We start from the raw sequence: 16158 nt of genomic DNA on the forward strand, positions 1-16158 counted from the left end.
TCTGCGGCGGGCCCTGGAAGCGGTGAGTGGTCCTGTGGGCAGGCGGGGTGGGGGATGGGGGGCAAAGCAGGGGTGGGGTGGGGGGGTGGGGCAGGGGCGGGGCCAGTTTTGGGGCATTCGGTCTCTAAAAGGTTTGCTATCACTGGTCTAGATTACAAATAATTAAAGAGACTTAACCTCAACTATGGTGGCATACCACAGCATAGACACCATTATGGCCTGAACTGTTAGAAAAAGCAATGGCCAAACATTATAAGCTATGCCAGTTCTAGAGGCATGCTGGGACTAGTCCTCTCTGCTCTTGGAAACTCATTTCCAAGTTGCATATATCTACAATATCTGTTAGTACAAGACAGGCAACTGAGTTAGAGAATGGCTTAAATATGCACGTCTTTCAAGATTTCTGGCCAGAGACAAAAGGGAATACATACATTATACATCACTATTATTTGACCTCTGTTCCTTCAATAAACAGGGAGAGTGATATCCAAGAAGTCTCCAGGGCAGGAAGGACCTGCATTTTTACCTTCAAGCTCACTGCACCACTACTTCTGCCTAAACAGATAATTTGAAACTATTATCATCACTACATCCTGATATGTTTGTTCTAAAGTCTGTACTGTATTTAAATCAGCACTTTTGAGTTGGATATTGTAGAGAAAGCTGAACCAACTTAGATCCCTGGGCAAAGTCCATGTGCCTTCATTACCAATTATATTTACCTGGGTTAGCCCAGAACAGAAGCGAGAGAAAACCTCTTTCATATTTCCACCTTTTTGCATGGAAATAATTCTAAGATGATCTTCCTCATTGATCCAGACAAGGAAAGTTTTACTGTCATTATGCCTAAAAAGACAAAAGCTAGTAAGCTCCACACTCCTTTATCTCAAGCATAGAATAAACATACATCAGTTTACATACCAAAAGCTTCCAAATGATGTTCCAAAGCTGCTGATTGAGCTCATACAGTTGCTCTCCTATAGCCGTATCTATATATTACTACTATAACTACTATATACTCATTGTTATGACCTGTCACTGAGCAAAATGCTACATCCCAGGGAATAATTTTTGATACCTCAAATGGGCTAACTTATAGAATGCATCCAAAATCCAGGACCCATGACTCCCAAGGGAATGAAATTTGGGAAAGTTGTGGCTGCTTCAGTGCTATTGTTTGCTGCTGAGCTGCTGCTGCAGTCATGTGGTCCCATGACAGCTTCCCAGCCAGTCTTGCAATTTGTCGCTTTTTTCCCCACCCAACAGTAGTTCCCCACCCAACTTGCTGGAAGGGAAGGGGATTTCAAATGCTTCTTGCCATATTCCCACTAGGAATCTCAATGGGGAAACCAGCAGTAATGTGGAAGTCATGCCAGCTCCCATTGCATTTTTGCCCACCCTTGATCATTCTGTTTCTCTGAAAGGTAAGGAAATATCTCTGAAACACTGATCCAACTGGCACAGGTTGCCTAGTAGATTAACAAAATATATGAAGCACTTCCAACCTTGTAACTATAAATGGGAACTCTGCACTCACTATAATTATGCATTTGTTCAGAAATGGACATACCAGTAGTGAGGTATAGCAATAGCACTTTGACTTATATACCGCTTCATAGTGCTTTACAGCCCTCCTCTAAGCGGTTTACACAGATTGCCCCCAACAATCTGGGTCCTCATTTTACCGACCTTGGAAGGATGGAAGATGGAGTCAACCCTAAGCTGGTGAGAATTGAACCCCTGGCAGTCAGCAGAATTAGCCTGCAATACTGCATTCTAACCACTGCGCCACCATGGCTCCTTGGAATGTTACACTGCCCAAGAATAGTTAGCCATCAACCAATTCTTTCATCAGAATTTAAAACCAATCCATTAAGAGTTAATGAATATATACAACAAATGAAGGTATACTTTAAATGTGAGTGAAACAACTGAAATCTAAGTGAAATGTGTTATTTACATCGATATAGGTGTACATAAAGGTAGGAATAATCTGGCGATATTTGCATTTAATGTTCCAATGAATTGAGACAATGGGAAAAACCAGGTACGAATTTGGGAGAAAACTCTAATATTTTAAATTCATGTGATCTATATTCCTCTAAGTAACCTGGATGGATGGATAGGAAAATGCATATAAGAAAATGATTGTTGCAGAAAATGAGGATGAGAGATATATGTGTAGTGGATATGGAGAGCACAGGTATTTGCAAATGTAACCAAATAGAGCAAGATAAATAAATTAAAAGATTAAAATACGAGATAGGACCAAGAATCAATAGATGCTGAATGATTTGAATTTAATACAAAATGAGTGATTGGCACGAAAGAAATATGGTGAGGATATGCATGAAAACTGCAAAACAAGAAGAATGAATGAACATGTTAGGGTAAAGAAGAAACTGAAAAAGTCATGGTTGGATAGAATAAATGAGGTCTTGAGCAAGCATCAGGTAAGAAGTTTAAAGAACAAAAGGCAATGTGTAAAGTGGTGCAGCATGAAAGCAAGGATTGTTTTACAAGGGCAGAAAGAAAAGAAGAGAAATAATTAATGATGTTAATATAAACTAGCTTTAATTATGTTTCCTTATATCATGTCTTTAACTTTTTTGGTTAACTCCTAGTAAATGTGACAAGTATGTATTATTTTGCACTGCTAGGATTTTTATTTAATTTCTTTAAAAGACACAATTTCATCAGAAAAAAGTATGGGTCAGGAGAGAGAGTCCAAGTTAATTCTGCAGAACTACGGTATCTATCAGGTAACATAAGCTGCATCTTAAGTTAAAAGGGCTTCTGTCTTCCAGCAAGTCTCTAATATATTAAATTATACATGTTGCTGATCAAGTCACTGAACAGTTTCACATGTAGCTGTGATCCATGATATCATGAAGCCACCTTTATTGAATAAGCCACAACTGGATGGCTATAAGAATTTATAAATCGCAATATCAAGGTTAAATGAATGGTTCGATATTCAAGACGCATCTTCTCCTGGCAATACTCACCAGATACCCCTTCCATCAGGCCAGTCACGTGCCATTCCAGAAGCCAAGAGCAAAGGGGAAACAGGTTTATCGAAAAGGAAGTGATCATCAATGAGCTGCTGCTGTTCAGCGTCTGTCATATTCTTCAAAGCATAGTACTTCCCACTGAAGTCCCCTTCCAGGCTGGCCAAAGCTGAAGGCAGAATAGGGAGGCTTGTAGCATTGAGATTGTTTTAAATGAGTTATTTAATAGAATGCAACCATTCATTAATACCAAGGCAGCAAAAAGGGTAATTTTCAGTCAGGCAACTTCAGGGCATGCTAACTTTTAGCAATTATCTACAGCAGAGCAAGGAACTGGCTGTTTTCCACAGTCTTGAGGCAGGAATAGGAGGAAGAATGCACCCTTCACTCAGTGTACCTGTTTTTTCGCTGCTGCATTAATTAACATGCAGTTATTGGGCTACTCATAAAGTAAATGCTTGTTTTCAGGAACATCTTCCAGCACGGCTATCTGCAAAGCATGGTGGGTGCAACAATGTATTCAAAGCTCCACACATGAGAACACTTAAAAATAGGAGCAGCTTCAATCACATTGTGGACACGTCTTGCTTTTTTAATCATAATCTTACTTATTTGAGTAAATGCAAGGGAAACAGAGTAACTACCGTTCATTTTTCTGCTACAGGCATGGTACAGCCTTCTAGCTGACACAAAGGCGTTTAATATGAAACACCCAGAGATAGTTCAATCACACTCACCAAGCATCTTATTAAACAAAACAGGTAGTCCTCAGTTTACAACAACTGAGACCAAAATCTTGGTAGCTGAGCGAAGCAGTCAAGTGGGATATCATATGACTGCCCACATGACTGCTTTGCTCAACGACTGCAATCCCAACACTTATGGTTGTGATTCTCAAGTGATTGCACAGGTCATTAGGTAGACAGGGTCCCAGGTAAGGAGTGTGGGGGTGCTTCGGGGGGGGGGAATAGGGAAGCCCTGGGAGGCTCTGCTCAGGAGCTGAAAATCCTCCCTGCCCATATCCAAACAGGATTTTCAATAGAGTAGATACACATGATATGCATTGGGCCTCCCTCCCTCATCTAAGGCATCTCATATTTCTTACCTTACCATGCACTCTGCTTAGTTTTCAGCTCCATATTGTCTCTGGCTGGAAGATCTGCCTGCCAAAGCAGTTCAGCTCTCCTCCACGCTCAGAAGAGAATTCTTTCAGTGATGTGCAAAGACGGGGCTGAAATGTATAGGATTTTAGCTCCATTTCTGCAGCCCAGTAAGGGGTTCAGCTCCCCTTGGGAGGCAGCTCTTTCAGCCAGGCCCCAGAACTAGAGGGAGTTCTTTCAACAGGAGTTGTGGTGCAACATTTTGTGATGACCAAATGTGCTTGACAAGCCATAATGCACTCTTTCCAAGGTCATCATAATTCCAGACCATTGTTACCAAACAGTGGTAAGTTATGGACTACCAATAATGCAAGACGGAAGGGGGATCCTATCCTATTTTACATCTACTTTTTCTTTTTGATTATCCAATGACCATCAGGACTGAGACCAATTCTGCTTGTTTTGGGGTTTGTACACAATAAGCAATGCTGAATTTTACCTTCCACAGAAAGTTTTTCAATTGCACGTCTCTCTCCTCTGCTACAGTGGGGGGGCAGACAGAAGCCACGAATGCTCCTACCAGTTCGGACACGTGAACTCAGAACATAGTTGGGGTCCAAATCATCACCACCCTATAAAAGGAAAAAGCTTCATCATAGTAGTAAGAGATCCAAGAGCAAATTCCACCTAGACTTACTCTGCAAATGAAAGCAAACTCAGGGATACATTGAACACTTGAAATACAAGCAATATTAAATCTTAGTTCTGTATTTTCATTGTCCTTCGATATCCTTTAATTAAGACCTGGCTATACAAATTGCAGTCAATACCTAGTTCCCAGCTGCTTCTAACTTCAACCTTTTATTACAGATAGCCTTGCTGTCTGCAATAACATTTTTAAACAGCACCATTCCTTAATTTCCCCAGCAGATGTTTTAAGCAAGTCCTGTACTTGTTCTGAAAGAAGCATTTTAAACTAACTCTTGTCACTCCTGTAGATAAAGGAAGTGTGAGATATTGTCATGGAGAGAAAAGCCCATTTTTAAGGGGCATCTCCATCTTGGAAATGGGATACTGGCAATCAAGGGCTTACTTTAGAGCCAAAAATATGCCATTCTTCTGCTGTAGGGGCTTGTTCCTGTGGCAGCCTTGAAAACGGGTAAAGTTTCAATTTGCTTCATTACTATTAGCTCTTTACCTGTCCTTGAATTGAGTCTAATACATTGGAGGGCATGGGAAGAAAATCAGAGCATCAATTCATTAATCTCTCCAACATAAAGATGAGTTTCTTCCGTGAACAGGAAGCTCAGATCACTAGCCAGTTGTTATTTTTTATAGTGACAGGCGTAGTGATAGAGTCTTCAATCCTTTATTCCAGGGGTAGTCAACCTTGGCTCTTTTATGACTCGTGGACTTCAACTCCCAGAATTCCTGAGCCAGCTATGCTGGCTCAGGAATTCTGGGAGTTGAAGTCCACGAGTCATAAAAGAGCCAAGGTTGACTACCCCTGCTCCATGATGGAAGCGGTTTATCAATCTCCACTGCTAAGGAATAAAGGACTGAACAAGTCAATTTATCATGTTGTTTATTGTCCAAAAAATTCTAAATGAATGTTCAGAGTACAGACATTCTCTTCTGAAGAATATGACCTTTCTACACATGAGAAAGATACCTTAACAGTAAGGCCACAGCCAATCCTGAAACATAGCCATGTAATTTTTATTACAAGTCTTTAGCAACAGGAATCTATTAAAATTTTGAAACTGGCAATACAGGTTGCAGCCTTCATAAATGTCATTCAGTAAATATATTCCATTACTGCAAAAATAATTCTAGGTTAAGGAAGCTACCCATGGGTAGTTTTTAACATGACTACCAGGTGTGAATAAGAAAGCACAGAATCAAAAGAAAAAGTTAGCAATCTGTTAATAAATATTTGCTTCTTTTTAAAAAAAACTTCCCTACCTGCAAATTATCAGCATTCAAGTCAGTCTTGTGTTGATCCGTAGGTTTGTAGCCTCCATGTCGATCCTCAATAACTGGGTCAAAGAGTTCATGGAATGTGACATACGAGTCCTCATCACCAGCTACACATCCTACTGTCTTAATGTAGGGATGGCCTACAGGAATTAACAGACCAGAAGAGCTTTGGTGTGGATAATTTCTTCAGTTCCATTCTAGCACTTGGCATTTCCACTCAAACACATGAGATTTTGCAAGTTGTTAGCTTTATAAGGTATAAAGACATTTTGATACAGTGAGTTCTCCATTCAATTAGACCAGTGGTTCTCAACCTTTTTAATGCCGTGACCCCCAACCGGTCGTAAGTCGAGGACTAAACCGGTCGTAAGTCGAGGACTAAACCGGTTGTAAGTTGAGGACTAAACCGGTTGTAAGTCAAGGACTACCCAACCGGCCGTAAGTTGAGGACTAAACCAGTCATAAGTCGACTAAACCGGTCATAAGTCGAGGACTAAACCGGTTGTAAGTCAAGGACTACCCAACCGGTCGTAAGTTGAGGACTTTCCCAGCCCGGGAGCACCGCATATGCGTGGTTCCGCCCCCTGCACCGGCCGAGGCGTAGCTGGCAAGCGGCAGAGACAGAGCAGGCCGACCACCAGCTGGCCCAGCCCAAGGGAGGTAAGGCACCCGTCGGAAAAGGGGAAAAAAATGGCGGACAAAAAAAATGGCAGACAGCCTTGCTTGGCGACCCCCGTGAAATGGTCGATCGACCCCAAATGGGGTCCCAACCCACAGGTTGAGAACCACTGAATTAGACTTTGTAGTTTGAGCATAGGTGTGAATGCAGCACATTTAAAAACTCTCCTTTTCTCCCTCTCCCTCTCCCTTCTCCCTCTCTCTCTCTCTGTGTGTACTACAATCAGTATACATGAGTCAAACTGAAAACAAGGTGGTGTTTTTTTTTTTGCAAAATCCATTCTGTAATACATACTTTTGCAAAATAGAATCGCAGGAAAGCAAGTATCAACATGGGGTAAAGGCTATTCCATTTTTCCATTTTCTCACTGGAGAAATCTTATTCAGACTTTTAAATTCTGATATTTCAAGTAGGGCTAATTTCTCTAACCTGCCAACCCTCAGAAGTGCAAAACTACCATTACACTTAATCTGCCAGCCAATGGTTCCAATGGACATTGTAAAATAATCTGTCTGGAGGGTACCAGGTTGAGGAGGACTGTAATCAATGTCTGAAAAAAAACCAATCAATTTCATAATAAACCAGATGCTTTTCTGGCAATGCCATCCCTTAATGGACCAATTTCTATCAGGCCTACAGAAAAGTTGCCTGGAGCTCAAAATGCCTAATGCTCAGAAATCCCTAAAATTGAATGCAATCGTTATCAAATTTAGGTACCGTCCATCTCACTCTCATTATTTCTTAGAAACTAAACATCTCTGAAGATGTTCACATTTTCATCAGAGATCACTATCAAACTACAATTCGTCACTGATGTCCACAGACCTTTGTAACATTAGCGAGTTTGGTATCCAGTCCACAACAAATGGCTGCCCAGGTGCCTCCATAAAACTTGCAAACAGGATGTCAAGACTACCGCTGTCTCTGAAATGCAAGTCCGTTGACCACAGAGGCTCTGTTTATCACTATTGTTTTCATTAAAAGGTATTCAGCAGTCTATTTCTAGAAGTAGCCCATAGCAGCCATCATAACTATTAGCCAAAGAGAGTTCCTCATTATTTAATTCAACCCCCTTAACAGTTAAGAGAAGTTAATGGTCCTCTCTTCACATTTGACAAGAGTTCTGAAGGATTGTTTCCGAAGCATAAAGGGCATAAAAAGCAATTCTTAAAAGCTCCATCATATAACTACAGTTAACCTCAACTAACAACCGTTTCATCTAAACCAGGCTTGTTTTGACCATTTTGCATTTCTATAGCCACAGCTGATTTTGTGCCAGAGTAAAAGCCTGAATCTGCATTAGCCGGGTTCACAAGCTCAGGGCTTTGGCAGGATTATCAACCCCTTTCCAAATGACCTCTTACAAGGCAAAGCCACTTGGAGTGATTGTCTCACAATTTCTAGCTCCGATTCAGGGTTAGAATGTCATGTCGCTCCGTGGCTCTTGGGGGAACTTGACTATGGGGATGGTCTCACTGGGAGGCAGTTTCTAGTTATTAAAGGTGCCAGTTCAATATTGCTAGAGAGTAACAGAAAAATGCAGTAATATCCCCATTGCCAAGATCTGCTCCTTTTTTTAAATCAGGGATTAAATCATTTTTTAATCAGGGATTCGTTTTAAGAACTACAGTTTTAAATTATACTTATTGCTAGGTCTTCCTGGAAGGGAAAAGGAGTTTATTTCTCATTCAACAACATTAATATTTAGCAAGGGAGGGGGGAATTGGCAGTGCAGATATTTAGCAAAAGGAATAAATAGGTTTCTATTTGTCAGTAGATAAAGCCATTCTGGTTGCAGTCAAGATTCTGCACAAACACTCCATAAGATTTTTAATACGCAGTACTTTTGAGGTTGCAAGGAGATTCTCACAGATGGCATTTTCAAAGCAGCACAACACTTCCTCGTTAAATGAGGAACAAACAGAAATTAAACGAGCAGCCATTTTCCTTTACCTGGGTTGTCAACCCCTGTCTGAATAGCATCATCCACGGTATATCCACTAGAAGTCTGTTTATTCCTCAGCTTTGAATATAACTCCAAGGTCAGCACTGAAGCCATGTGATTATTATGGAGACTTAGATCTGGATATTCATCTTCTGCACAGTAATTCATCTTGGAAAGATTGTGGCTGTTTGAGAAAGGCATAACTGGCCTGTCTGAAAGGAGCTAAGGGAGTAAAAAAGGAGAGAGGGAAAACATCATTTTGCTTCCTGCAGGGTATTTAACTTAGCTTCAACTGCACAGAAAAAGGCTGGTCAGGGACAAGGTCACCTTGCAGTCTCTCCCTTACCTGCTCAATTCAACACTTTGTCTGCAGAGCACCTGCAGTTGTGGAGGGTTGCCAGATATTACTCAACTCCTCCCCATACCGGTGGCATGCAGGCTAGGCCAGCACTTAGCCCAAGGTCAAGGTGCTATATCTGTGGCTGAGCAACCAGGAATAAGGAAGCCAACACCTAACTTCCCCCCTCCCAGGAGCTTGTAAGGGCTTCACTGAGACTGCCTCCCTCCCTCCCTCCCTTTCCTTGGTCCCAGAGGTCACCTTCACCTCAAGATAGGGGACATTTTGCTGCAAGATAGAAAGAAACCGAGTTCCCTTCTTGTGGTTTTCAGCCAGGGTTTCTTTGCCAAGCCGCCCGGCTGCCGGGAGAGCAGAGAGCTGCAAAGCAAGCCGAAGGAGGCGGCCAGCCTTACATTCTAGCCTTCCACGCAGGGCTGCCTCGTTCCGCGCCCCGGGCACCCCCTCTGTCGCAAGAGAAGAGAAGCCGGTTAGGGATGCGCAGTGCTTGGCACAAACAACCGCAGGAAGAGAGGGCCGCGGGCGGTTCTCTACCTACGACTCCACCGGCTCTCCAAGGAGGCCCTTCGGAAGGAGCAGGTGGCGGCCGCCGCCGCGGCGGAGCAAAGGCACGGAAGGCGGGAGGGAGGGAGGCTTTTAAGCGGATCAAAAAGGGCGCTGGCTGCGGTGGATCGCAGCCGAGTCCCACCCGCGCTCTTCCGGGCTTGCTCAAGCCTCGATCCGGGAAGGGAGCCGCGAAGGTCTCCTCTCGCAAGAGCAGCCTCGCTATAGCGGGGGAAGCTGCAGTGCGCCTCAGCCCGGGGGCAAGGCTGCTATCTGGAAGCAAGTGGCCAGGAGGGGAGGGGGGGCAGGGAGTTGGGGACGCCTGGCTGGCCGCCACTGGCGTCCCTCTGTAGCCCCCGAGGCGGGGGGGGGCACCGCTCTCCCCTGCCCGTCCCGCTTTATAAGGGCAAGGGCGAGCGGGCTTCCCTCCTCCCGCGCGCTGTCAAGGCGCTTTGGCTTTGGGCATCTCAGCCTAAGGCGAAGGCAGCAGCTCGAAAATGAAAGAGGCCATCGTTACGTAAGAAACGGAGATGAATGTGGCTCAATGCTCTCCGAAATCCCAATTACTCTAGCCGTCCGAGCATCACTCGCCCCCCGAGAAAGGAGTCGACTTTTAAAGAGGGTTAAAAAAAAACCCCGAGGACTCCGGGCAAGATTGAAGCGTATCTCCAGCCCGCGCTCTCCTTTGGACACGTCCACCATCCTCTCTCTCTCGGTCCCCAAAAAGAGCAACTATCGTTGCGGCGTGAGAAACCAGAACCCGAGACTCCTTTTCCTCTCGCCAGGGCGAGATGCTGGCTTAAAGAAGCGCGAGTTCGCAGAGGAAGAAAGAAAGAAAGGAAAGGGGAAAAAAAACAACCCTGGTCTTTCGTGCGTAAAATGCCTGCTCGGTTTTTTTTTTCTTTTCTTCCGGAAAGCAGAAGATGCTTCAGAGCCGGCCGTCCAGCTCAAGCTCTAATCCGAAGCCAAAGGGGCTGCCCGGCACCGCTTGCCCCGCTCACTTACCGAGACTTTCAGAGGAACTGCGAAAGGAAAGCGCCCTTGGCTACTCTTGCAAGCTCCACCAGAAAGACCTGCCTGAAATGAAGCCTTTCCCTCCACCTTCCCATCCTTTTTATACACACCCTAAGCCAGCTGCTTATTGGCTGGTATTTATATTCCATTCATTCCATTGGAGATTTGCTTCCAGGGAGGGGAAGACTTCTCGGCTTGCTTGATATCTAGCCCTGGTCCCCACTTCGCTCTTGGGCCTCTCTGATAGATGCCCGGCCGTGGACCGGAGTCTCGGACCGGCCACAAAGGCTTTCAACAAAGAGGAGTCACTTGAGACGTTAACTGGGGAAAGACGAAGGATGCCGTCGCCAGCCCCCTCACCGAAAGGGAATGAAAAACACGAAATGCCTGGGAACCAGGAAACCCCTGCCGATGCAATTCTTCTGCAATTCTTTTATTCGTAAGGATGAATTGAGGTTCTCAGATCGATGTAACGCATACCACTTTGAGCCAAGGTGCTTCCCCCCACCCTTCATTCGCTGCGTTTTCTTCTGCATCCAGTGAAATGAACACAAGAGTAACTATGTCGCGGTTCCGATAGATGAAACCAATTAAAGCAGAACTCCGAGGCTTGAGTTGTCCTCTAAGAACGTGTTTCTTGGCTACAAAGTATCGCCTCGGCCAAACTGTTACAAATGGTCACAAATACAACCAAGAATGTTAAAGATGTGGTGCTTGGGTTGATTGTAAATTCTCTGCAATTGGATTTATGTAACAGCTGTGCTAAATCATACTTTGTTTAACTATGATTCGTTACTTAGCTGGATTTTCATCACATATTAAGCTACCAAGAAACTGTTACAATTTCTCCAGAGGTTTTTGACAGGATTGTTCTGCACTGTATTATCAACTTAGCAACTGCCCATAGGCTTACCTGCTACCTAGAAGATACACCGAGTCTGCAGCTTCCTACATTCCCAGTTCAAATATCCCTCCGGAATTCTAAGGACTACAGCCTCAATGTAGGAGATTGCAAACAGTTGTTCTAAATTGAGTACTGCAGATGAAGCCCATTTCATGTTTGTTTGAATAGTAATACCAAACAAAATGAATATATTTAGGAGTAAATGAAGTTAATTTCAATAGGATAAACCCTACCATGAGTCTAAGCTGTTTTAATTCTACAAAAATTGGTCTTTGTCAGGGGTAGGATGGAATCTGTGCCCCTGCAGCTGTTGAAGAACAATTCAGTTGCAATGTTGCCATTGGCCACACTGCTGCCATAGTTTAGCAACATCAGGAATGCCATGGGTCCTTCATTCCTAAATTTAATTCGGTGAATTCTTGAATTTATTTCTAAGGACTGTTTGGAAGACTTGGCCTTACAAGAACAGTATTTTTATTTCCTCTTTTTGCTTATGAAGTCATATTTGTCTTTATGTATTGGAGCAGAAAATGAAATTCTATCAGAGATGGCCAGATGCAAATGAGAAAAACAGCATTTCAACAGGTGCTGCTACAAAGTCCTTCAGCAATATTTTTTTTTAACGAGCTCCAGATTGCTGGGGGCACCATGGATGCTGTCATCTCCTCAGCTAAAAATGCAGACAAAACATTCGTTTAACTCTTTATATGCTGTGTGAAAAGCAGCCAAGCCTTGTTATTCCTAACAGAATTTCCTTTGCAGGTTTTCCCTATAGAAAAGAAATCCAGCCCCTTTGCCCTTGTCTGAACTCTGCTCAAAGTATTCAAAGCTTTTTGTTCTTGTTAGTTTTACTACTTCCATGTGTAATAAATTACACCAAGGGGGGAAAAAAGTAGGTCAAAAAATAGGCTAAACTAGATATTTTCTACTGTAGTCTAAGCTTTAACAGAATTTGAACATGAGGCTGCATACAGTTTATTTATTTATATCCCACTTTTTATTATTTTTACAAGTAACTCAAGCCAGTGAACATGTCCAACACAACTTCCTCCTCTTCGTTTCCCCACAGCAACAACTCTGTGAGCTGGTATGGCCTGAGAGAGAGAGAGAGTGACTGGCTCAAGGTCAACCTTAGATATAGATATTGTTGCAGGTAGCAGGTACACTGGCCAGGAAAAGGGTTATTTTGTTTTTTTAATATTACACAATTATCCTATAGAGAAAGTACCAACTTGTGAGCACTTCTGAATTCAACTAGCTTATCATACTGAATGAGATATACGGTGGATCCCTGAGTATTTTATTGTTATTGATTCTACTTTATGTAAAACATATATATCTAGTCTTTTTGAAAAGTTCAAAACAGTTAACAAATGCAATAGATAGTAACATACAGATGAAACTTTCAAAATAGAAAAACAGATTCACATAGCAGTAAATCACCAATTTTATGCAACACGCTAAGTCAGAGGTAGACTTTTAATGGCCAAGAGGCATGCTTAACATTTTATTTTTGTTGAGAGCCACAGAGTGGCTGGATGGATTTATATTCTGGGTGGAATTCAAGGATTTACTTATTTTTCTTAAAGTCTGATTCAGTATCTATTTCCCAGCTGAAAATGATGGGAAACTGGGGTGTGTGTGTGTGTCAGAGGTTGGGGAAGAAAGGCTACACAAAATGGGAGCTCATGAGACATTAGTTATGTAATCTGTAAGAAGACAAAATGAAATAAATTGGGTTGCAGTTCAACTCAGTATATGTGAAACAGTTTGCAAGTCTCAACTAAGATATTTGAAGGAAAATGTTATGGCTTTGTACATAATATCAACACAATTTTCTATACTAAAGTTTTTGTACTAAAGCTTAACCCCCTTGGCTGAGCTTTTGCAATATACTAATTAAAATGTAGCTGGGTAGTTTTTGGTTCAGTATGTTATGGGAATATAATCCATAGGGCACACTTCAGAATAAATATGTGTACAGTTGCGATCTAACTTCTTAGAACATCTTTACTTAAAATGTAGAGATAAAAATCAGAAACCAGTATGATAATAGCATAAGAAAACAATAGAAACTCCTTAATAGCCACTCAGCAAAATCATGGTGGAATCAAAAGGGAGGTAATTAACAGGGACAGAAGCCAGGAAAAATATTATTCCACCTTTCCTTTTAAAGTAAAACTGAAGCTTTAATCCATCTTATTAAAATGTTATAATGTTGCTTTTCTTGCTGCTGGCTTTTCTATGTTATGTAAATTGCTGTGGAGACCTTGTCAGGGCTGAAAAGGAGTAGGAAAGCCTTTAATAAATTATAATGGATCAGGCCGTCTTGCAGTTGAAAATTCCATGTGATGGTTGCAGCCTCTGAAAAAGGAGAGAGAGAAAAAATCAAGGTGCATTGTGGAACTCTTGGGACCAGGGCAACAACAGGATCTTCAACAACAGTTACAAGAGACAGGAATGAGCACAGGGCAGTCTCTCTCTTCATGATGCAAGCAACTTCACCTCCTAATTTTCACACATAAACACCACTGTTAAAGCAAAACTACAGAGGCTATTTGTGGGGGGAAAATACAAACCTGTTTTGAAGAGTGGAAGAGCCTCATTATGTCTCCGGGGCTTTTTCTACACAAAAAGAAGGGAAAGGGGAAAAAAAATCCACATCCTACAATGATTAGAGTTCTAGATACTCCTTTATTTATTTTCTCCTCCTCACTTTCCCCCAACACCAGCCACTAATTTTAACATCCTTGTATCTGCATCCCATACTGAATTGTATTTAAGGAGGCAGGGGAATCCATGGCATTTCAAGTCAAGATGGTGGCTGAAATCATACAAAGCTCTGTGCCTTTTTTTGTTTGTGCATGATTTGTAGTTGTGGCTGCCAGGTTGAGTTTTTGCTTTTGACTTTTGCAATCAAGTCATGAAAACAAAATGTAGGAGGAAGACTGCAGATAAAGGGCAAATGGAATGTGAGACTCACCCATGTGAAGGAAAAATTAATTAAAAATTCATATACAGACTCCTTGAGATTCAGACAGATTTCTTGGAACAATAGGGGCATAACTTTATGGAGGTTTTTTTTAATAATTCTTAAATAGTTTGGCTTCTGGATTGTTTAAAAACTTCTCAGTGTAGTTATATCCTGGGTATTACCTAGTGGTTTCCCATCCAAATACTTACCTGCTCTACTTTACTTATAATTTTTTGGCAGGGGCGGGGAGAGAAAATGAGCCAATAGTTGCAAAGCACTCTCATTTTTCTGAACTAAGTATTAACACATTTTTAAAACAATACCTTTACACCATCAAATACAATTTACCTAGCCTAGGTCCTTGGGAAGGACTTGATAGGTGGATAAAAATGCCAAATCCAGCCTATAAATCTGACTGTGTGACCAACTATAGTAATAATATTGAAAGTACCCTGACAACTGTGCTTTCAGTTTTCTAAGCAAATGTTAGCTTAGTGACCAATCCCACAATATACAAAGTTACAGGTACTTTTGGTTCTGGATTATGCAAATGAAGTTCCCTTTTAAATGAGCAAAAGAAAATCGTAGTGAACAAAATGTAGATCACAGCAATTCGCAAAATGTTGCTTAGTAGTTACATTTATGCAGTGATACTATAAATTGATTTTAATCAGTGGATAAAGACTAGGACTTAATCCAAAATATTTATGTTGTTCTTGAGTCTCAGAGACTAATATAAATTTTAAAAGAAACAATGCCTCTGTAACTTGAGCAGAACAGATGCTGAAATTCCTTTTCTACTTAATTATTAAAGTCTTCAATGCTTCTGGCAGAAAATAGTAGTGAAAAGGCCATTGATTTCCAGGAAAAGTCAACTAGTGCTGTAGCCAATCATAGACTATGCTTAGAGTGTGTGCATTTGGCAGGATTTTAAGGATTTTAAAGGTCCTTAAATGGCCCTCATTCTGTTACTTCAACTTATAGGTTGCTTCCATTGGATCATGGATCCTCTAGATTTTCCTAGATTTTTTTTTTGTATTACACTCTGTTTGCATAATTGTAAATAAAATATTACAAAGACACTACCAGTCTTTACAGCTCTTTTATCCAAAATAAATTAAATATCATAACAATATCCCTGGAACTTATTCAAGGTATTAAGAAGTGAATAAGTTTGCAATTTTTAAATTAATGACAGAAGCTCTGTTTCTTTAAACATCAGAGAATTCAATCAATGCAATTTTTCTTGTCATTGCTCCTTAGAGCAGGTAAAAACTGGATTAATCTGCACTACCCTTAGTTAAGAAGCCAGAATTTGACTGGAAATAGCAAAAGACTACACAACAAAAAAGGAAGGAGAAAGTTTGAACCCTCCATTCCTGTAGTTCCCTAAATGGTTTGTTGATACTCAAGGAAAAACTTACCTTATGCTGTATAAGAATATGAAATGTGCAGCTTCATTAATTTAAATAGGGTATTAAACTAATACGAGTTTGTAGAACTAGTTCTTTGTCCAAGATGTAGACCAGGATATGGCATTATACTCATCAACAACTTCAATGAATCATTTCATGTGAGTTGCGCTAATGTTATTCTAAAATGCAAGCTGGCTGATGAGATTACAGGTACATTCATTGCCAAGTCTGCTGCAGA

General features: G+C 41.5%; 1 protein-coding gene across 1 annotated transcript in view; it reads right to left on the bottom strand.

Moving 5' to 3' along the window:
- The window catches only part of CKB (creatine kinase B), a 16401-nt gene extending 5704 nt beyond the window's left edge, over positions 1 to 10697 (bottom strand). Inside the window, exons 1-6 of the mRNA XM_015813233.1 lie at positions 10619 to 10697; positions 8724 to 8937; positions 6077 to 6231; positions 4611 to 4743; positions 3009 to 3180; positions 723 to 846 (exon numbers count right to left, since the gene is read on the bottom strand). Coding sequence (XP_015668719.1) covers positions 723 to 846; positions 3009 to 3180; positions 4611 to 4743; positions 6077 to 6231; positions 8724 to 8916 — 777 coding nt within the window. The 5' untranslated portion in view covers positions 8917 to 8937; positions 10619 to 10697. The remainder of the gene's footprint in view (positions 1 to 722; positions 847 to 3008; positions 3181 to 4610; positions 4744 to 6076; positions 6232 to 8723; positions 8938 to 10618) is intronic.
- Positions 10698 to 16158: the final 5461 nt, after the last annotated feature.

This window comes from Protobothrops mucrosquamatus, unplaced genomic scaffold, assembly GCF_001527695.2.
Source record: "Protobothrops mucrosquamatus isolate PMUCROS unplaced genomic scaffold, P.Mucros_1.0 scaffold145, whole genome shotgun sequence".
NCBI lineage: Eukaryota > Metazoa > Chordata > Lepidosauria > Squamata > Viperidae > Protobothrops > Protobothrops mucrosquamatus.